Source organism: Kryptolebias marmoratus, linkage group LG24 (assembly GCF_001649575.2).
Source record: "Kryptolebias marmoratus isolate JLee-2015 linkage group LG24, ASM164957v2, whole genome shotgun sequence".
In the NCBI taxonomy this organism is placed as follows: domain Eukaryota; kingdom Metazoa; phylum Chordata; class Actinopteri; order Cyprinodontiformes; family Rivulidae; genus Kryptolebias; species Kryptolebias marmoratus.
This window is the reverse complement of record NC_051453.1, coordinates 17,850,184-17,873,956: the sequence shown is the minus strand read 5'-3', so window position 1 is coordinate 17,873,956 and position 23,773 is coordinate 17,850,184. Positions and strand designations below refer to the sequence as shown.

At 39.4% G+C, this 23,773-nt stretch overlaps 1 protein-coding gene across 1 annotated transcript in view; it reads right to left on the bottom strand.

Moving 5' to 3' along the window:
- scfd2 (sec1 family domain containing 2) overlaps positions 1 to 23,773 on the bottom strand; it is a 120,711-nt gene that overhangs the window by 17,515 nt on the left and 79,423 nt on the right. Inside the window, exons 6-7 of the mRNA XM_037974139.1 lie at positions 11,694 to 11,839; positions 2,330 to 2,464 (exon numbers count right to left, since the gene is read on the bottom strand). Coding sequence (XP_037830067.1) covers positions 2,330 to 2,464; positions 11,694 to 11,839 — 281 coding nt within the window. The remainder of the gene's footprint in view (positions 1 to 2,329; positions 2,465 to 11,693; positions 11,840 to 23,773) is intronic.

The following is a 23,773-nucleotide window of genomic DNA, read 5'->3' as shown; positions in this document are numbered from 1 at the left end:
GGAGATAAGTATGGGACTCTGGAAGGCCGCTTTAGAGAATATACACAAGTGCTCTGCTAATTCCAGACACTGTCTTATTCAATTTAAAATCATACACAGGCTTCATTACTGTAAGGCGAAGTTACATAAAATTTTCCCTGACACATCCCCACTCTGTAACAAATGCCATGTTGAAGAAGCCACACTACTCCATTCTTATTTCTTGTGCACAAAATTAACCCCATTTTGGTCCGGCATATTCAAAACTTTGTCAGATATGTTCCATACAGAGCTGAGGCTGGACCCACTTCTAATTGTACTTGGAGTTTCTGATCAGTTTTCTCAATTTAATAAATGCCAACAGCAATTATTATCCTATGCCTTTATCATAGCAAAAAAACTAGTGTTGATGTTTTGGAAAAAGACAGAGGTTCCATCTGTTAAATTGTGGCTGGAAGAACTGGTAAGGCTCTCTCATTTGGAAAGAATTCGGTTCTCTTTAGCAAATAAATTAAAGCGATTCAATAAAACTTGGCAACCCCTTCGGCAATATATTGATAACTCTATTTGAAATGGATCTAACTTGAACCTCGTTGTGATAAGATATAAGTCCTACAGAAAGGGGGGTGGGTGGGTCATGGGAATGTTCTTGTTCATTTATGTAACTCTGTTTGGTTTTTGTATTGTCTTTCTTATGTTTTATGTTTACATAAGGAAAATGAGGACAAATTTGTATTGTTGACGCTTCAATGACCATGTTTGATCCCTCAATAAAAATGTTGACAACAGAAGAAGAAAGTTGATATATTGGTAGCTACATTAATTAGTTATTTATACAATGAATGAATAATTATTGTTCAAAATCTAAAAAGCATAGCATATAGGCTGTGAATGATCACTAATTTTGATAACAGATTACCTGAACACCCTTGATGAATAATAAACTTGCTCAGATTTGACCTTGAACTGGTTCCGGTGCCTCATTGTGTGAACGAATCAACAGGGATGTTTGGATACAGCTGACCCACGTGTTGTTAAGATGTGGTTTTCTTTAGGATCACAGCTGATTTAGCCTTCCCAGGCAGGTTTTCAAGTCAGTACTTGGAGATTGGTCCTGCCCAGAAAGGAGGTCAGCAAAGTCCTTATCTCCTGATCTCAAACACCCAAACTTTTCCAGGCATTTCTCAGGACACAGTAGTGTTGCTGAGCAAACTGTGCCTTGTAGATGCTGAAGCTTTGTTGGTGTCAGTACGGCTGAGCAGAACTGAAGGAGCAGGACTCAGCTTGTTCAAAGGCTAAAACAGGACACACCAGACACACAAACAAATCATTCACAGACCATTTGAGATGACTCTGAAGTGATCCTGTACAGACTTTCAGCAGGTTGTAACTCAGACAGCCGGGTACAGAATGTTAAATGATCTGTGTTCACAATGGGTGCCGTGGTTAAAAATAGAGGTTTTATAGTGGTGTTTTATTGCACAAAGGGGGTGCGCTTTGCCCCGAGTTCAGGTTTATGGGCTTAGTCTGTCTGAGTTTTTGATTTGAGGCCAAGCTTCCTAATTTGGGTGAAACCAGACTGTACCTTCTGTCCATATTAACTTTAAAATAAATGTATTTTATTGACACTGAACTGGTGTAGGTTCTATTGTCAACCAGACTGTTGTTCTTAGTGCCAATATGACTCAACTCAGCCTGAAAATCAAATTTGTTTGCAGGTATGCAGTCATTACTTTAATAATAGTAATGCTTTTATAGAATTTTGAATTTAGTTTACTGATTCTATGGTTCTTGATATGACTTTTTTTAATATAACTGGTTCTGGAGGTTTGACTTGCTGAAATAAATCAATATCTTCAAACAATTAACCTACATTGGTACCACTTGACTCATTATAATGGAGAAAAATGGTCCACCAGTGACTGTTCAGACACCAAAACAGACAATCACAGAAGTGTTTGGTAGGGACAAAGAGATCAGAATATCTTTTTAACTAACTGGTGAGATGAACACCTGTGCATCATGGGAGTTAAATGGGTGATGTGCACTAATCGTCCTGTATTAGGAGCAAAAAGATGTGGGTTCTTTTCTTTGTGGGGGGGCCCATCTAGTAAAGCAGCTTGAAAAGAAGCAGCTGGAGACTCCATGTTGCGACACATGGCTGTTTGTCCTAAAAAACGTGATTTCTATGAAAAGATTTTTGCTTTTCATAAATTCAGTTTTTGTAGCACACAACAGGTTGTTTTGCAATAATTTGTGCAACGATGTATATTAAAGCATGGACTTGTTAAGTGTGCGCAGCGACGGAAAGCAGCAACTCTTTTGTCCTGTTTGTAAACCATATTCTGACCTTCATGAACATGCTGAATCCAGTCTTCAGCAGGTCTGTCAGGCCTCCAGACATGTGCTCAATGTCGGGACATTCGGGTCGGTCCGGGTGGAAAACTTCCTGTAAGATCTGCCGCAGGAATGGACAATAGGTGGCCTGTAAAATATAAACAAAAGGAAAATGTTTAATGACCCCCTTGTTTATAGTGACAGCACAGTTGTTAATGTATACAGTTAAAACCAGATATTTACACATACTATAAAAAGACAGACATAAAAAAACAGAACCATTTTTTTCTCACTGTCTGACATTAAATCAGGCTAAACCTGTTCTTTTTTTAGATCAGTTAGGACTTCCAAAATATTTATTAAATACCCTCAAAATAAAGAGAATTTATTAGTGTTTTTATTACTTCAACATCACAAGTTTTCATACACTAAGATTACTTTGTCTTTAAACAACTTTGGAAAGCCTGATGATGATTTCATGGCTTTTGAAGCTTTTGATTGGTTAATTGACAATGAGTTAATTTGAGACACACCTGGGGATGCATTTTAAGGCACATCCCCAACACACTGCTACTTTGTGTGGCATCATATGAAAATCTAAAAAAAAAAAAAAAAAGCTGCTAAGATGTCAGGAAGAGACTTATCGACCTCCACAACTCTGGTTCATCCTTGGGTACAATTTTCAGATGCCCAAGCACCATGACGGTGTCCTTCCATCATGCTGCTCAGGAAGGAGACGGGTTCTGTGTTCCTGAGATGAACGTGTTTTGGTGCAAAATGTACCTATCAACCCCCAGAACTAAAGCGAATGACCTGAAGATGCTGCTGAAGCTGGTAAGAGTGTGTCATTATCCACAGAGAAATCAGTCCTGAACCAACATGGGCTGAAAGGCTCTCAGAGAGGAAGAAGCCATTACTCCAAAAGCAAAACACCATCCCAACTGTGAAGTACGGGGGTGGCGGCATCATGTTATGGGGGTGTTTTGCTGCAGGAGGGACTGGTGAACTTTACAAAATAAATGGCATCACCAGGAGGAACATTATGAGGAAATATTGAAGCAACATTTTAAGACATTGGCCAGGAAGTGAAAGCTTGGGGATAAATAGGTCTTCAAATGGACAATGACCCTAAACATACGGCCAGATTAGTTAAAGTGGCTTCAGGACAACAAAGTCAGTGTTTAGGAGCGGCCATCACAAAGCCCTGATCTCAGGCCCACAGAAAATATGTGGGCAGAGCTGAAAAGGCAACAGACCTGACTCAGTTCCACCAGTTCTGTCAGGAGGAATGGGACAAAATTTCAGCCAACTATTGTGAGAAGCTTGTGGATGCAAACCCAAAATGCTTAACTCAAGTCATACAGTTTAAAGACAATGATCCCAAATACTAAGAAAATGTACCTAAACTTGTGGTTTTAAAGAAAGTAATACAAAAATTCTCTCTTACATTATTTGGGCATTTGACAAATAGAAAGACTTTTGTGAATTCTAGCTGAACCCAAACAGTCTGATTTAATGTCAGATAGTGAGAAAAAATGGTGACGTCTTTTTATTTTGCATGTAAACATCTGGTTTCAATTGTATATGGAGACATGTCACATGTTAAATTCTAAACCAACTGTACTTAAAAAAATACACAACTTATTTTTCGCTTTCATAATGCGCCCCGCATTTAGCCTTCCCACAAATGTGTTAATGTGTATGAGTGTGAGAGACATAAGAGTTATAAACAGCTCTGCTCATTGACTGATGAGTCACTTCAGGAAGAGGAGCTTAAACACCTCTGCAACCAGGACAGAAAAATCCAGCTCCATTAAAAGCGGCTATAAACAGCCTCTGACCACTCATGAGTGGGTACTGAAAGAATAACTCTTCCTAAGATTCAAAACACCTAACAGCAACATAAAAACTCCCATTTTGTTACAAGAAGGATACCCAGAATCTTAGAAATGCCTGGACAATTTAAATGTGTATATGTCCTCATTGGTTTTGGTCATTCAGAAAGAAGAAGCTCCTTCTGTTAGGCCTTCAAAGCCAACAACAATACCACCGTACTCTCCACAACCCACACAACCTGTTAGATCGAGGCTGGGTTGCAGCAAATTGGGAGAATAGGGACAATAGTGGCAGTGCTAAGCTCTTAGTATTCACCAAACTGCTCCAGGTTCAGGGTCCCTACATATTTCTAATTTCAAATTTCCAGACTTTTGGAGACTCAGGACTTCAAAGTTTTTGTCAATTTCCAGTCATTTCTATTTAGGTTTTAGTACAAAATATCTATTGTGAATGTACAATACAGACTGTGCACAAAAAAAGATAGCAGGGAAGGACCGTTAATCCAAAAATTTGCTTGTATTTGAAAATGACTTGCATATTCAAGTCTTCTTTAATGCATGTGTTTCATTTTGTAAAACTGTTTCCACTGAAAGTAAAACAGAAAATGTTTGTGCTTTATAATTGAGCTGACATTTGACTGATAAGTTTAGGCCACATATGAGCAATGGTCTACATGTACATACCGTAGCACATTTTAAAAATTAAACAGGCCACAAGATGTTTTATGCTGAAAACTAAAAATGCCAATTATAAACATCCATCCATTATGTGCTGTTTGTTCCTGAGTCGGATTGCAGGGACAACAGCTTGAGCAGGGAAGCCCAGGCATCTCTTTCCACAGCCACTTTTTCCAACTCTTCCAGGAGAACTCCAAGGCGTTCCCAGGCCAGCTGTCCTGGGTCTTCCCCAGGGTCCTCTCAGTTGGACATGCCCTGAACACCTCCCTAGGGAAGCATCCATACCAGATGCCTAAACCACTTTAATTGGCTCCTTTTGATGTGGAGGAGCAGCAGCTTTATTCAAAGTTTCTCCCAGATAACCAAACGTTTCACCCTATCTCTAAGGGAGAGCCCAGCTACCCTGCTGAGAAAACTCGATTCAGCCATCTTTATCCAAGATCTCATTATTTCAGTCGCTACTCAGAGTTCATGACCAAAGGTGAGATGGAGACCGACCTGTAAACAGAAGTTTTGCCTTGCAGCTCAGCTCCTTCTTCACCACAAAGGACTGGTATAGAAAATGCAATACTGCAGAAGCTGTACCAATCTGGACCGATCTTTAGTCTGGTTCTGCTAGAACAAACACTAATCTTACCAACCTGGGAAATGAACCGTAAAGCTGTTTTAATGCAAAATATTTAAATTTAGATGTCTAAGATGTTAAACGTACCCTTTCATTTAGGTGCCTTCAGATTTATTAATAAAATGCTGGTTTTCATTCATCTATTTATACCTGTTCTGGTTTCATTTGACACCCTATATGACATATGTATGTTACAATATGTTATACCTTATTGTCCTGTTTGGGAAATTTACTTTATCCTATAAGATACCTTCACATAAAAAAGGAGATTGTCCAAGGGCCCTTTTGGCCCTCAAGTCACATGTTGGCCATGTTGAGGTTTTGGCAAACATTACAAAGTGCCTCTCAGGACAGTGAAGTGCATAAACACAACTTAAAATCCTCATATGAAGTGCCAAGTACTTAAAGCAACACCAACACTCTTCTGTAGGTTTAAGTAACTTTAGCTTCACAATCACGCTTTCTTTCTGTCAACACTCAGTCTTAAAAGAAAAAAACCTAAAAGAGTTTCAATTAAATGCATGCCCTCGAAGGAGTTGAAAGAACCTCAGCTGAAGCCTCGTAAATGGCTTTGAATTTTCTGAAAAAGTTATCCGCAGGGGAAAAATAAACCTTCAACAGGAACAAGGACTCAGCGTTTTCTGCCCAGCTACCCAGGACAAAAAGTACCATTTATAGCCCTCAAAGCCAGCGAATGAAGAATTCAAGGCAAGTTTTTTTTCGTTTCTTTTTTATGGGAGTGAAGTTTGCTGTCTCAGAGTACAATAATGACCCATATAGGACTTGGCAGAGCTCTATTTGAGTTGAAGTCTTTTTATAAACATGCTGATTATGTTTCAGTACTGGAACACTGGATAACATTCTTTATCTAGATGAAACTAAAGTTAGCACCACATCAAGGCCTTTTGCCAAAAAGGAAGAGAAGTAAAGTCTGTACCGCATCACCCAGATGATGTCAAAGAAAAATGTGAGCACCATACCTTGATCACATCTGTGAGATGATCATTAAAATGCTAAAACACACACTTAACAGAATCAGTGTCATCCAAATATTAATGCACCCAGATGTTTCTGCCCACCTCCTTGTTATGTATCATTAACTGACACCTCACAGCCTCCCACTGCTCTCATCCCCGACAAGCAGCCAAATTCGGATTGGGGGAACTCCTGCTGTTCAAGTTGCATAAAACTAATACATAACCCCGCCATCGTTGCTCTGCTTTACGGGGTCAGCGTGCACAAACGAAGCTCGGAGTAAACACAGTAATGACTCACTGCATCCGCATTCACAACAGCAGCGCAGGTGTAAACAACAAATCCGAGCACCTTCCATTTTCATCTGGTTTCCAAAAAAGCTGAAAGCAGTCCAATTAAATCTCCACCTCAAACACCCACACAAAAAAAACAATATTAGAATTAGTCATCTCATAATGATGGTGCTTAAATATCCCTCTGCATGCACAAACGCGCGCGCGCACAAACACACTTGTGCGCCATCAAATGTGTGAGTATTAAATGAACAAATGAATTCTCCAATACAACACAGTGACAGACTGAAAAACACAGAGACAAAACAACATGTCTTTGGGAGTAATCTGGTTAAATAAACAATCTGTAATGTATTTAAGTTCCTAAAAAACAGACAAATTTGATTAAGAGTGTGGTTTTACCCCCCCTTTGAAATAGACGTTTTACTGGAAATAGAAAAACCTTTTTGTCTACAGTTGAAAGAAGTAAAAACTGATGACAGAACATTGTTTGTGTTGAATGTTTAACCAGTGTTCGTGTGGCCAGCCTGACCGGTGCTCCTCACCAAAAGCGTCAATAGCCCTGTTTAATTCAGTTTATTTCTATAGTGTCAATTCACATAAAACGTTATTTCAGGGCCACTATACCAACCCCCCAGGTCCTGTGCAAATGAAATTACACACAATTTTTTAAAAGTTTAAAACAGATCCAGATTTAAATCCAATTACATACAATCCTATTCAATTTGAATATGATACAAAACAGATCAGGTTCAGTATTTCATACACTTTGATGCAATTTTCCATCCTGTGTAAGCACAGAGCTGTGGGGGATAGTGGAGAGAAATGACTCCCATTTAACTGGAAGAAACCTCCAGCAGAACCAGGATTAGGATGGGTGGCCATCTGCCTCGATCGGTTGGACGTTTGGCAGTAGTAAGAACTGCACCACAGAGAGGTGAAAAATGAAGGTTTGATCTGCTTAATCATGGTTTCTACACGTGTTCTGTTTAGTAAAAAACACAACATCAGCGTGCACTGTGAAAAAAGGGCTAACGGCTCGAGACTTAGTAATGCTTTGAACAACGTTGCTGCTGGAAAACCTAAAGGTCTCTGTCATTCCTGTACCTATTTCTAAAATAAACACTGTTACTGTCCAAGTGTAATCCAACAGGAGCTGAGGGCTGCATCAGATCAGCCCCGCGCTCAGTACAGGAACACAAGCGAATGGTTCCAGAGTCTGATGAACGAACCAAGAGGAGATTCTTTCACCAAATTCTTTGTCTCCCTAATCAAGACATGCCCAACAATCACTACCTTTGTACAGACTGATAAATAATCCACATTATGTAACACTGTGCAACAACAGCAGTGCTCAAAGTGGGCCGGTACCTCCACAGTTTTGTCCTTAGTTTCTCATAAACCTGCCGGTACGCAACGTCATTGTCACTAACTGTAAGATACGGCCAGTTCGTATAAGCTACATTACCCACAGGACATCGGTACAAGATGTATATATAAAAGGTAACCATTGGTTGAAATCAGGAAGTCATGACCCACTCTACACTGCTTTTGATTGGGTTGGGATCAGATGACGCATGACTCGAGAGGAACAGCGATTGGTAAATTGGGAGCACAGCTGGGTGCGTGTTGGGAGTTCAGTCTGATCCTCCGCACTGAGAGGATGATTGTTTTTGCAAACAGTAAATCTGTTGGTATGAAATTTAAGTCTTGGCTATAAAAGATGTAAGTGCTTAACATAGTACTCAAAACATTTTTTTTTTTTTTTGGGCCAGTTAAGTGGTCTGAGCTGGAATAATTATTCCATCTTATTCATATAGTGAGCACACGACTTACTGGTATGAGTGTATCAAAAGTAAAAGTAAGACTAAACCAAATAAAACCTTACTTTTTACATTAAGCAGCAGCTGTCTTCCATAGATTGAAATCGTAATCTTACAACCACAAGTTAAAAGCAGTGAAATACCCAAACTCTGCACTCAGATTACTATCATACGTATAAACCTATGATGTAGCTTTTATAAACATCTGAATGAGTTGTTTTCTTCAGACTTTTGTTTTATTTGCTACAGGTGGATTACTCTTGATAAAATGATAACAATGACATGCATCAATTGATTTAAATAATTTGAAATATCATAAAATAGCAGATGAACCTGATGTAATCATGAAATGTATTATGAATCTCTGAAATTTCTAATTCCAAAGAAAACAAATCAGACAGAACATTTAGAGTTTGTGGGAGAAGAAGAGTGCCTACAAGTGTGCAACAGAATACGATCTACTCTTTTATTTTTCCCAAGAACAACCGTGAGGAGGGAGGAAAATGAAGAGAAAGAGAAAAAGAGAGCAGGAAGACGAGAGCAAGAAGAACATGGAGGTAGACACCAGAGAGCAGGAGCCTCATGTACGAAGGGCTCGTTTCTATGCAAAAGTTCAGATGGATCAGTGATGAAATGACTGTGAAAATGTGTGCAGCTCCACGCCAGCTTCATAGCTGCAGCACGCACATTTCTACAGGATTTGTTCTGCTGGCAACGCTTAAAGGGCATGCTGAGGAACTGTGAATGATGTGAAAACAGTTATTAGACACACCTGATGGGGATGTGAAGCCAGATTTTCTGCTTCCCCAGCTATGTTGAGCCAAAAGTCCCGTGGTGGAACGTTTAAAATAAACGTTGGATTGTCAAAAAATAATAAATAAAATATTACTTCCTGTTTTTTGCTACAGTTTCGGAGCGTTCTACCAAGCCACTGAGTGCCTCTGTCTTTACAGTAATTATGTCACATGAGTAAAATTGGAAAGGTCTTAGCTTCACTTTTGCATTTGTTTACAATAATAGTGTGTTTAATCCATGTAAGTAGCGTCTAACAATAATGGGAAGCCTTCCTCTGCTTCACTTCCACCTTCATGTCTGACTCTTGTTAAAGAACTTCTGTGAGTGTGCGCTGCTCTGACCACAGCAGCTGCACATTCACTGTCACTCCTCTTGCGCTCAGCAGTAATGCCAGAGGACAGTGTGCCAAACACATTTTTACATCCCACTATCTCATAGGAGCATCTCCAACTCACATTCCTGAAATTCCCTTTTCCAACATGTAGAGATGATATTTGACTATGCAGAGAGTAGCACATGTGAAGGGCAGACTTGGGCATATATGCATATTTAAACAGGTGTGTGTCAAGGGAGGTGTCCAAAGTGCACTCTGCTCCACATTGATCAGGATGTACAGAAGAAATGCGCTTAAAATTAAGCATACAGTTTCATACATTTGTATTTTTTTGTGCATGCGCTGTTTTTGGGATTTTATCATACGCCATGTCTCAGTAGAAAATTCACACAAGTCTTTGTACATGAGACCCCAGGAGAGCAGATGACAACTGATTTGACAAGTAAACTTCTTCAGTGGCAGTGGTCTAAACAGGATAATAGATCCTGCCTCACTGCAAATGGTTTAAGGACAACGAATTTCAAAGTTGACCTGACTTCTAAGTTCTCCAAATTGCAGTTCATCTGCGCGATGTGCTGATTGAACAAATCAAACCCATAAAGGCCCTTCATACTGATTATTATGTGGACGATCATAAAATAATGGCTGATAAATGTAGGTTTTAATCTGTTACCCGACTCTTCCATTATCGATGCCGACAGAGAAGCTGCAATGTCTTCATTTAATTTGCTTGTTTATTCTGAAATCCTTTTTAATTATCTTTTTAACCGGCCACACTCAGACAAGCCGTTAGCTTGTCAATCCAGTCCATAGTGCACTGGTTCTGTTTTAAAACAACTTTAATCTTCAAAATTTTATAGCGGTTCATGAAAACACTGGTTTTTTTTAATGTTTACACCACTTTTACACCACAGGAAGTGTCCCATGCTGCACTAGAAGTACTACAGCTAGCTGCTGCTGCTGTTGTTTGCTGTTGCAAATAACCATAGAATTCCACGGTAATGCAAAATTCATGACAATATTTATATGACATTTTTGAGATTGGAGCTGTTTTAAGACACCAGAAATCTGTTTTGGTCTTGGCTCTAATTGGACTAAATGTTATTCTGTCAGTCTGGTCAGAATTAAACTGTATTCTTCCAAACTGAGGACGTTAAAAAAAATTTCTACAACAAGTAAGATGTTAATGCTTCATACCCTTTCCACAAACCCCTCCTTGAAAAGATCTGAACTTTACATTTAAGCTCTGAAGCTTTCAGTGGTTCTCATACAAACATGCTGAGATAAAATGTATGAGCTCATCAGCTGTTCGGAGGACTTTATCCAGGCTTTGTGAAAAGCAAAATGAGTGACTTACATATCTCAAAATGATAAAAAGAAGACGAGAGAGATTCTGACCCAAGTCTAACCTCACTTATGCTTTTCTAAATATGCTTCGTGGATAATTGACAAAGAACATCATGACACTGGAGTGATTCTTACCCCCTCCCAGGTACCACATGCGGATTACAAATGTTCTTTCAATTGCACAAAAATAATATAAAAAGCACTTGGAAAAACACAAAGCAACTTGAATACTGCTGTAAGCATTAACCTCGGGGAGGTTAGAAAGAAAACTGCGCTGTGAGGAAGTCATGCTGATCGAAAATCTGCTTCACTGGACTCCTGCTGAGAGAGGCTGATGGATTTTTGATGTTTCTCGAGAACAGGCAGTAGCTGGCAGATACCATGCTGTTCTTCTTCCACATTAGGTCATTTTCATAATTTCCACTGAAACACGGACACAACAAATACGCCCTAACAGAGAGAGAACGCTGCTCATATGCATGCGCGTACTGACACGTCGTGAAAGACTGGAGGGTGGTGTTTGCCATCCAGCTGCACTAAGCCTATCTGGGTGAAGCTGTGCCAAAAAGAAAAAAAAAACATTTTAAGAATTTTTCCTTTGATTGTTCAGCTTTCCGCTTGGACGCATTTGAGAATACGGTGTTGTAGCTGCGAGATGAAGCTGTCTCTGACCTGGTGGACTCCATCACTTGCAGTGTAGATGGAGCGCAGCTGCTTGAGGTGGTCTCTGGTTCGGCTCAAACCTCTGAGGGTCCCGAACATCTCCTCCACCGTAGAATGGGCCTTTTCTGTGGTCAGCTCCTCTGTGTTCAAACAACCTGAAACACATATAAACACACTTGTAAAACAAGGAATGTTCTCCAGAGTTCGGAATAAGAGTTTAACATTGTTAACATATGTGCGAATGAGTTTACGGAGAGCAGATCTGATCCCAGATTCATGAAAATCAAACCCTCTACAAACTGCTGAGAAAAGTGCGGTAAAACGACTGAATCTGCAGAACCAAACGTGCACCTGATGTGGTTACGTTGCTTTTTGTGGACTATTTTCTCAGCTGGGTGTGCGCTGAAAGCAATTAACGAGGAAAATGCATGGAAGTGAGAGCGAGCTCCTTTATTTAAACTGCAGGCTAATCAAAAAGCCAATGTTCCCTTTTCTAGAGACGTGCACAGAAAAGCAAAGGCTTAAAATTACCCAGAAATGAGTGCAGGAAATAAAAGGCAGGGACACAAAGCAGCGAGAGGGGGACGGGGGAAAACAAAGAAGATGAGAAAAATGAAAGAGAGCTAATGTACGGGGATGGAGGGCCACTCAGGGAGGGACAGAAGAAAGTTTGTAGAGTCAGTCAGCTGGCTCCTGGACCCCCCTCTCGCTCTGATCAGGAATGCTTATTTAGAAGGTCAGCAGTGTTATAAAACATATAACTTGAATCAGAATATTAAAATAAATCTGATGACTTCATATTCAGTGCAAAGTGTAGTAAAAGAGTTTATGCGGGAGAACAAATTCGAAGGATCATCTGTGGCTCAGGTGTTGGTCTGTTCCTGGTTAAACCTCCACATGTCAAAGTGCCAAGTTGCTCTTGACAGCCAGCACTTTGCTCAGCAGCTCTGCCTCTTTGTGAGTGTGTGTGTGAGTGTAGATAAATAAGAATAGCATTGCAGAGCGCTGAGCTAAGTTTACGAGGCGCTTTCTTTTCCTTTATTTAACCAGATAAAAAAAACACTGAGAACAAGATATCGTTTCCAAGGGTGACCCAGCCAAGAGGTCAGAGGCACATGCCACAAAACAACGATCCAAAAACAAGTAACAATATAGGATTAAACTTACAATTATTTTACCAACAAAAATAGTTCAGGTGAATGTGCAGAAACGTGGCATAATAGTGATTTTAACGGTAGTTTAAAACAAGGCAATGGTTAAAACATTGCCTTGTTTTAACTATTCAGAAGTGCTTTAAACGTGCAGACTACATCTGGACAGATCTTCATTGTGGCTGACATTCTTAAGTTCTCACTTTCTTCCAAAAAAGACTGGTTCAGATCTATTTTCTGTGAGGCTTACGTTGACACGCTCTGTAACATAATCAACACACCATTTATATATCACAGACATGAAGAATAAAACAGCCTTAGAACAAAAAAAGGTTCTAGATTCTTAGAATTGTATGTTTTTTTTAATTATTATTGCACCATTTACTATTTATATATTTACCACAATATGATACCCAGTGTGGATGTACAAATGTGTGTGTAATAGGAGCAATGCATTTGTCCAAGGGCTTCTGATGGTAACTGAGCGCTGAATTCATGCTATATTTGGTTTAAACTCCTGGCAGTTTGAAGTGAACTTCTGTGGAGATAGCTGTATGAATGACTTCAGTCTAACGATACTGATGAGCTAATGGCTAGTCTGAACACAGCCAAGACCAAAATGAATTACTGCCATTTTACAATACCTCAAAAAAAAAAAAAAGTTTAAACACTTTAAATACATGTACAATGTACTTTACATACATTTATATTGGGTTCTCTGAAACATAGCATTATTATCTCATCAAAACCACAACTTAAGAGGATCACTGCCTTCTTAAAACAACTCCAATGTTTAACATTTTTGAGCGCTCTGAGTGGTAAGTAAGATGAGAAAAAGGCAATAAAAATCATTCAGTGAGGAAGGTGTATCCAGCTGGAGTTATGAAGTTAATATAGCTGAGCTCTACCAGTATTCCCATTTTGAAAGCTAAAGAGGAAATCTTACTAATTTTTGAAAAATCCAAAACTTTCTTTCAGGAACTTTTGTTTTCTCCCCCCGTCTTGTTTTGTATATAAAGTTTCATGCAGATCATGCTTGGAGTCAATGAAGAGTTGTGGAAAAAAGGTTTCATCACTTTTTGTAATTTTGCAAAAAGAAAAACAAAAGTAAAAAAAAAAAACTTTCCACCTCTCAGCCAAACTTCTATGTGAAAAAAAAAGACTTAATAATTTAGAGATAGACATACAGATAAAACGTACGATTTAAGAACAAGAGACCAACATGTGTCGATGACTATGATGATGCCACTTATAGCTGCATGTGTGTAATTGTTTGTATTGCAGAATCAGTGAAGGTACTGTGCATGCCTCGTATATTAGGAGCTCTAATGGAAAAAACAAAGCAAATGCAACAGTGGTTTTTACTCGGCTAGAAGAATGGAAATGCCTCCTCATGCGTGGACCCATAAAAAAGTTAAATAGATCATGGCTTAAAATCCTGTTTCTGTTCATTTGGTAAAATGTCTTCAAACTTTCCCAGGCAGTTTATCTGCATTAAGAAACAGCAGGTAAATCATAGAGACGTTGTCCACGGAGAGTAAGAGGAAAACATGCCTTCATTTGTTAGAGGCGGCGAAAACAACAGACATGGAGAGAAATGTCAGAGGAATAAACAAAAATACTATAAAGAATGAAAGCAGAGACCTTCTACTTCTCATGAAATGTTGATATGCACATCTTAGATCTAGTTTATAATGATAAATGGGAAAAAGAGAGAAAGAAAACAGCTGCATGGTGTTTTTAAAATAGAGCCATCAGAGAGGATCAAAACAATTGAGATGGGCGGTGGCGATCTAACCACTGAGCTGAAAATATACGGGTCCATAAAAAAACGTGCTGCTGATTCACTGCTTTGAGATCAGCAGTATTAAAAATATAGACTACAACAGTTTTAAAGCAAAATAATAATACAGTACAGTCACTCATGGACTATACCAGATGACAATGAATATACTAAAAAATGTCTTTGATAAAGAAAGTTTTTATTAAAGAGATGCAGAATTGCCAGGCGCTCTCCCCCTCATTTGTCTACTCGTGACTTCTGCCGCCTCAGAATTACAAACACCAGAAACTTGAAAGCTCTTAGATCAAACTTACATAACTAATGAGGTCAGATGTTGAACAGCCCTTCCATCTGAATGAAGGCAGATACCGTGCATGAGTAATAAGATTTAACTCAGAACAGGCGGTAAAAGTCTCCCATCATGCATACTGGTTTTATAGATCGTAATCTATTGTACTGTGAGCTGATGGAGGGGCAGCTATGCTCCTCTGATTCCAACAAGATAACTCCTCCAATGCTGCAGAAATACATGTTTTATTTGGCACAGTACGCTGTTGGGGAATATGCCAGTGTCCACATATTTTGGTAATGCAGACCAAGCAGCTTGACTTCTTTTTAAGACTCAGTCTGTGTTTTTTTTTTATCCTCGGTCAGTTTTTCCACCTCTTCCCTTATAGACCACGTCACATTTAGCACAGCGGGTCTTTGTTTTGAGTTGCTGTCTCCAGGAATGTAAAGCATCTGGCTCATTGGCTGCCTCTCCTGCGCTGGCCGGGTCGAGACGTAAACCTTTTGGGAAATACAGCGGGACCGAGCGCGATGATTCAGTCAGATGGGGGTCTTATCTCAATGAATGCCAGCAGAGGACAAAAGAATCCAAAAAAAAAAAAAGCTGGAAAACAAGCTACAACAGAGCACAGGAAAAACAAAAATACGGAAAATACACCATTATCTGGTGTAGATGCGGTTTGTTTTATTTGCTAAAATGGAGGTAAAAAAAGTTCTTAAGACACGAAGGGGAAAATCTGCTGCGAGCGAGCCCCGGATGACTTGTTGCCAAAGGCATACAGTGCTGGTCGCGGGCTCGGTGTGGGGTTGGGCCTGTGGATGCAGGCTCCCCTGGGGCGGTCTGTGGTTTGGATGTTGATTGTGGATGTGCAGATTTTAGGGAGAAACAAAACCAGGTGTTGATCCGTGAACATCCAGCCTGGCTGTGAAGCTGAACACCTGCGTCTGCATTCACGTCACATGGCGCTGCCGCTCTGCCCAACATACTGGCACCAGCCTATGAATCTGATCTCTCCCACCTGAATGTGTGAGCAGAGCTCCTGCTTGCTCTATTTAGGTAAATAATAGCCACTTAGTTCACACCCACCTGCCTGTGTTACCTTCTAATTCCTCGTTTTTATGATTTAAAGCCTTTCTCTGAGGCACATTTGATGGAAAATATATGTGCAGCCATTTGATATGTGCAATGTCTAGATCTATATCTGCATTTACCTCCTGGAAAAAACTGAATTTAATTAAAGACCTAACATTCCTTGAAGGAATGCATATCGCCTTTCTTGCCAGAGTTTTAAACTGAGATCATCTTATGTCAAGACATGATGAAGCTACAGCCGCTCTTGTTAAACCTTGAAAATGACTATCTGACGCAGTCTCTCATGCAATCCATTAGTGTTTGGAATATGTGTCGTAAATGATTCTCATCAAATTTGAGCTCAGAATCTGTAAAATGATAAATGGCCTGCACTTGTATAGTGCTTTATCTAGTCCAAGGACCCCAAAGTGCTTCACACTACAATCAGTCACTCACCCGTTCATTACATTCTTGTGTTGGCTTTGGATAATTAGCCTTTGCAGCCATCTTGAATTGGGTTGACCCCAAAAGTTAAACAGTGAAAGATTTACATTTCTAAACTACTTTCTGATATTTTGATTAAAATATGTCCATTGGTCCACGAAATATTTTGCTAAATGGCAAAATTATAGCCATTTTTGTGTTTGCTGAAGATGACCAGCTGTGGTGGCCATCTTTAATTAGGTTGACATCAAAAGGTAACCAGTTGTAGATGTACATCCAATGATTACTTTCTGAGAGTTTCAGTAAAACTTGTTAAGCCGTTTACTGAATGATTTGCTAACACGACAGACACACGAACGCACACTCTGGTAAAAACATTGTCGCCAGCCTTTTGCCTTTCAGTGGAAGGGGATAATCATCTTCTTCTTTAGAGAACTACAAGGTAATGTTTACTAACTGACTCACCACTCTTCCATGCTGCTAAGAGACAAAGAGATTAGGGACAAAAAGAATTTGGCCTGGTTTGGATACAAAGACCACCAAGAGAGCAGGGAGGAAACGTCTGATTGAGGGTTTTCTAAGTGAAGGGTAAGTGTAATCTGTGAAGCTCTGAAAGGTCGGGCAACCAACCAGAGAAATACAGAGGAATGGACTAAAAATAAAGAAACAACCCGAAGAAAGAGCTAATGCAATCAGATCTAATAAAGAAATCTTGCTGTAGTGATGAAAAGACTTGGAGCTCTGCAACAAGTAGGTCAATGTGAGTAAAGCTGGTTGGGTCCGAGATCTTTTAACATGTAATGCATAAATTATTCCATTGAAAAGGTTTATAAAGCAACTTGAAACAGAAAGTACCATGTCTACTGGCTTTAAAAAAGCTTCTAAAATGACAAAAATAAAAACAAAATATAGTTCTTCACGAATTATGGTCATTTATGGTCTATTTATATTTAGGACGACTAAAATGTAAGAGACTCAAGCTGACAGAAATTGTCTCTGTACATCACATTGAGCAGATATTTGTATGATATTCATCCAATTTTACAAAGCAAAACTATTTAGCCTGTGCTTTTCGTTTTGCTGTCATCAGCAAATTCTTGTCACCAGCTAAACAGTTTGTTTAATGGTAAAAAACAGTTAATAATGCCTAACTATCTGATGTAATTGGTCTAATGGTTTATGTTCCCACAGGGAAGACTGACTTATTGGTGTTCTTTAATTTTTCACAAGTCCAAAGTTGAAAAATACAAATTTTTCACTCCTTAATGAATGCATCATTCAGTGATCCAATGATTTCTTTCTGAGAGTTTCCTTAAAATCTGCTTAGTGGTTCATGAGATATTTTACTAAAGCCTCACACAACCTGTTGTAAGTGCACCTACAGGCAGTCTACGGTAAAAAAAACATTTGGCCAATCAGTGCATGAGACTTGCGCAGGACTTTTTTTTAGCCCCGCAGAAGGTAACAGACTGGCCGTGGAGACTTTTGGTCTTGCACATGCAAATTCAGGACTTAGTAAAAATTAAGAATGCTTACACTACCAACCTGTACTTCATGAGCATGCCTGAACCAAATCAGGAGGGGCTAATGTGGGAACTGGAGCGCGAGTAGAGGCTTTGTGATGACAGTAAGATGCATGAGCGACAAACAGACATTGTAGAATTGATGTACCTCATAGGTACTACACAAGCACTCTACACTTGCTTTATGAGTGGCCTTCAAGTCAGAAGTATATCTGATTTTATCAACCATCACAGCCAAGCCTCTTGGTCGTGCCTCCAGCTTCTGCCTCTTGGAGGCTTTGGTGCAGAACTTGCTGTCTGACTTGTCATAAATCTCCTTCCTCTCCGAGAGCCACTCCACAAGGATGTTTTCTACCGCTGGCCTGATGGCAAACTTCTTCCTGTCCTTGCAGGGTTTGCTGGGGCTGCTATCATCATCATCATCATCATCAAATTCTTCATCCTCCCTCTCAGCTATTTCATGTTGGGTTTCTTAAGGTTGCTCTTCAGGCTGATCCCTCTTTGGAGGTGCAGCGAACATTACTTTTGCACCCTTCTTCTTGGGAGCCATCTTCTAACATTCAAACTGATACTTTAAAATAATTAATTAAGTAAATGATGGTGAGACCAGGTTTGCAAAAATACAAGACAAAGACGAAAGGGAAAAATCATAGTAGACAAACAAGATGAACTGAGCTGCAGTTGTCCACCATGGTCTCTCCAATTTGTTATCAAATGAGACTTTTATAACATAATTGAAGATTTGCTGTCGCTGCAGCAATTTTGGGCTCTGTACAGATGGGTTATCTCATCCTGTTCAAAGTTCTGTTGGTTCTGGACAATATACTGTATGACAAAAAGAAATAAGCTTTTTTAAACCATTTGACTGATTATCTTATTAGATAAACGCACACATAGAAATCATCAACATCCATTTTTCACATTTCAAAATATTTCACAATCAAATCAATGGATTTCATTTTTGGATAAATCATATTTTCATGAGCTTTACAAGAATGTAAACATTCTGTCTTTACTGATTAGAGGTTCAAGGATGACCTTGGAGTATACAAGTGTCCACAGTACAGTCAATTGAAAAATGATTTGAGGTCAGAGGTCATAAAAGGTGGGGGTTCCTCACACTACAGTTGAACCCACTTGCATCAAAAGTACAGCCTGTACTCTTGGCTGCAGACTGATTGTTTTCAAGTCATACACACTCCATGTGCATTTATCACGTGAGTCACATATACATTGTCCGCCACCCAATGATGCAATTTTTTCCACGCCTCGAGCACGTCAGGCACGCAACCTGTACTTGACAAGTACTATGTTCGTACGGTTTCCTAACCTTTCCATCAGTGATCACTGGGACCTGACTCAGAGCTGTCAAGCATCGTGATCCGTACACGTCCAAAACACTTACGGTGGGTTGTGAGCTTAGCTTAACAGACAGTTTACTGTTAAAGTTAACACCAATGTTTTAGCGAGCAGTGCGTAGTGTGCAGGTCTGGCTCCGCCTTACCTCTCTGAGCTCTTGCAATTACACTGCCCTTCCCGCTCACTCAGGTCAGCAGACCAGCTTCTCCTGGTTGTGCTGAGGACGCGGCGTAAACTCAGAGGAGACGGAGCTTTTTCTATGGCAGCTCCAAGGCTTTGGAACTTACTGCCAATATATATTAAACAGGCCTCTTCACGGTCTAATTTTAAAACTGCTTTGAAAATGCATCTCTTTTCTTTGGCTTTTGACCCAGCATGAGGAAGGTCATTTTATTTGTCAAGTTGTCTATAATGTCTTTTATGTATTTATTTGTTTTATGTTGATGCCTTTATATGATGTCTGTTCAGCACTTAGGTCAGTTTTGCTGTTTTAAAAGTGCTTATAAATAAAGTTGGCTTGGCTAGTGCTCAGAGAGTGTGCTGTTGTAAATTAGTTACTACCACATCAAATTTTAGATATAGTTAGCCATTTTTTTGTTGGTTAATGTTTAGCAAAACACTTTTGCTTTTTTTCCAGTAGTTTGATGTGTGCTTATGTGAGCTTGTAGGGTCGGTACTCTCCCATGTGCTTCACTAAGCTTTAGGTGTTACTGGGAGTAATTTGTGTCCGAGTTTATATATCTGTATGGTAGCTAAATGATTTAAGACTAATAAGCTGCATGAACAGGGTTAACAGGGAGCTGCAGTACTGTATCCCTGTCCCTGTGATGTTTTGACTAAAGTGAGTGAAAAACATTTTATTCAAAACACAGAACCTTCTGATTGTGTAAAATACAAAAAAACAGCATGTCCTTTTTAACTGAGCAGTTAAGTTTGACCAATTTTGCTCAAACAATAGAATAAACAGAGAGGCAGTAACTCAGGGAGGAAAAAAGGGACGTGGAGGATTTGTTTGTCCATTATCACAGCCACTGTGCTCTGTTCACAGGAATTATGGTCTCTGCTAAAGAACAGAGGGAACATTGAATTAGAAAAAAGAAACAAAACAAAACAACACAGGCCGTTTCCTCAACAACCCTTAAAACACTGCACAAGCTGACCATCTACACGTGAGCCCAGAATCAAGACTAATCACGCTGTACTTATCAGAGGAATGTAGACAACGGGACTACTTATAAATAGCCCCGTTTATTTTGAAACCCGATCAAAAATTCTATTCTGGTCTGAGAAACGAATGAGGCTATGTGGTTTTTAAGACGGACAAACAGAAGGAGGAACAAGATGTGCAGCAGAGTAACATTTTTTTTTTCTTTTTCCAATTTTAAACAATAAAATCATTTGTGGAATGCTGGGAAGGAGAAGCTTTCTGCTACCGTATGTCAGCATGAAAGAAGAGAGATAGAAGTGGTGGGTTTTAAGAGCTACATGCTTATTGTGCCCCTCTTCCTTTACACGATGCTGGCTGTCATTGAAACCATGTGTTTCCTTAGGTCAGGAGGTAAAACACAGCCAGATTGATGGGATGTAAACACACACAAGGCTACAATAAACTACTAACAGAGTTATGCTCAAATGTAGCTGAACATTTAGCTTAACACCTTTGACTTTTACTTGATAGTTTTCAACTGAACGTAGCTCAAAATGGCAGCATTTTATGATATTCTGGTGTGAACGGCTCCTATAACCTGACAGATTCTTTAGGGACAAAATGGAGTTATTTTATGCCAAAAAATGCAACATTTCCACTGGGGAGCAGGTTGTCTGCTGGTTGTGAGTGCAGAACGGCCAGGTTGTTATACACCTGCATGTGAAGGTGCTCCCATCTATGTGGGGATCCCTCAGTGATGAAATACATGCCTCTTCACCTCGCTTTTAACTTTACACTAACAGCCAAAGGCTCATGCCTTAATACACCATCGGCTATATTGATATCTGAGCACAGAGAATGGGAGAGAAGCAAACAGATGTAAACACAAGCTGATTTATCAGATAACATGTGCCGGCCACTCATCGCCTGCTCAAATCAGGCGAGTCAAGCTCATGGGGAAAAAGCCATATGTCTGCAATGTGAGGATGAGAAGCTCTTTATTTCTATCCCTAACTTCATCTCTGGATGTTGCCAAATTATTCATAGTACTTCTTTGAGACCAAAATAATAATGAATAAAAAAAATATTAGAAACTGAAATGTCAAATCTGGCTGCTGATTATTTTAAATCACACAACGCGGCAGCTCCATTCGTCATTGTGAATGTGAAATCGGGATCAGCTGATGTCTCACCCGATCTTACACAACTGATGCTGCTTTATGTGACTGACTCAGCCAGATAAACAAGTCTTTTGATCCTAATGCAAGAGATGAGAATAAAAGACTTGGAAAGAAAAAAGAAAAATCAATGGAGCTTTAGAAAAAGAAACTCCATTGAAATAAATGAACCTGTTCTTGAGTGATAAAATAAAAACCTTTCGAATTGAATACACGTGGCATTATGAATTAAAATAACTCTCAAAATAAGTACAGAGATTAAAAAAAGTAAATAAAAAGAAAGTAGAGTCTATCTTTAATCCTAAGGTTTTATTAGAATGCTTTAAAAATAGCATTTGGTCCAAACCAGGTCTTAAATTAGTTAAAGGATTAAACAACACCTATTTATATTTATTATATGAATTTACTTCATGGTTCTGTTATTCATGGCAGTGGGGGATTATGTAATTACCTTTGTGTATGTGTTTGTCTTTTAGTAAAATATCACACGAACCACGGGGTATTCTGTTGAAATCCTCAGAACGTAATCGTTGGATGTTCATCTACAGCTGATTAACTTTTGGAGTGAGCCAATTTCAACATGGCCTCCAAAGCTATTCAACTTCAGCAAACACAAAAAATGGCTAAAACTCAGTCAATTTTCCAGATATTGAGTGAAAATTCGGTGTTCCGACTAAAACAGTTGTAACTTGGTTATTTCTTAACATAACATGACTTTAAGTTTAAATCTCTGTCATGAAAGGCAGTGGGAAATATCCATTCTTTTAAGAAATGTTAGGTCTTTTATGTCATTCTGTTGTTAAGGCCTAATCTTCCCTGGAGTGACCCACTTAAGAGAAAACACAAGACCTGGTAATCTGGGCTGCTGTATAGACTCTTTAGGAAGTGCAGAACAATACCCCACTAAAGAAACACACACTCCTCAGGGCATCAAGAAGTCACTTTAAACTCCAACATCCCACACTGTTAAAGGCTTTAGTGTAGATCTGGGCTCTTTTGAGAGTGTGTGTGGGTATGGATGGTCGTTTCCCTGCGACGTCTTGAGAAACGGTTATGATAAAAGCACAAAAGGTACGAGTCACCATCTCCTGTGTGGTTTTACTTCAGCAGGGTGGTTTTGGGTGGGAATGTGAGCTGAAAGGTGGCTTGGCATCAGGACTCTGTGCTGTCTGCTAACAGGTGTGAACAGAACAGCAGGCATGACCTCGCTGCTGCAAACAGACCTCCGTCTTGTTTTTGTTGATATATTAAATGTCTGATAGGAACGTGGTTACATCTGACTAGTTTTGAAAAGCAGGTCATAGGGGAATGATTGTAAAGAGTGGGGTCAGTAGCTCAAACAATAAGCCAGCGTATCAAACTGTCATCAAACCAGATCCTAAATTTCACCCACTGGAGTTTTAAAGCAAGTCAGGCAGCAGGATTACAGACACAAACTCAATTAGTTTCTAACACACAAAAAAAACATATTCAGCCTCCTTTATCTTGAAAGTTGACAATGAATCCCATCCTGTCTGAATGGCACAGCATTACCTAACACATCAAAGTCATGCCTTTCATTTTTTAATATACAGAATACTTGAATGAACTGAGTAACAACTGTTACATAAAAACTTTGGCTGCTTAAAAAAGCGGTAAAATGACTTAGTTTGATTTTATTCCAAAAGATTTTGGTTTCACCCTGCTGTCATTTCATCAGCTCGACTGTCACTCCTGCTGACTCCGAGCTTCAAAAACCCACAGTGATGTGTTTTTTTTGACTGTGTATATTTGTGTGTAAACGGTAGCGTGTTCTAGTCATGCTGGTGCAGGAAGGTTCGATAGATCACTCTGGCTAGGTGCAGAGGATGACACCTGTTCCACACGGAGAGAAAATCACATCTTTGCACGCAATGTAATATGAGTCCCTTTCTTTGGACTGGATGACGAAGAAGATATATATAGTAATATATATATATTATAGTGGGATGCTAATCTACCCCCCATCTTCTCCATGTTGGTTCTACTGCCTGCCTCAAAGCTCACAAAGTACATGTCAGCGCTTCTGCTCGATAAATATATATATATATATATATATATATATATATGACCCGGGTTCAAATCCAGGCCGGGGCAAAGATACAACAGTGAAATTGAGCTATCCA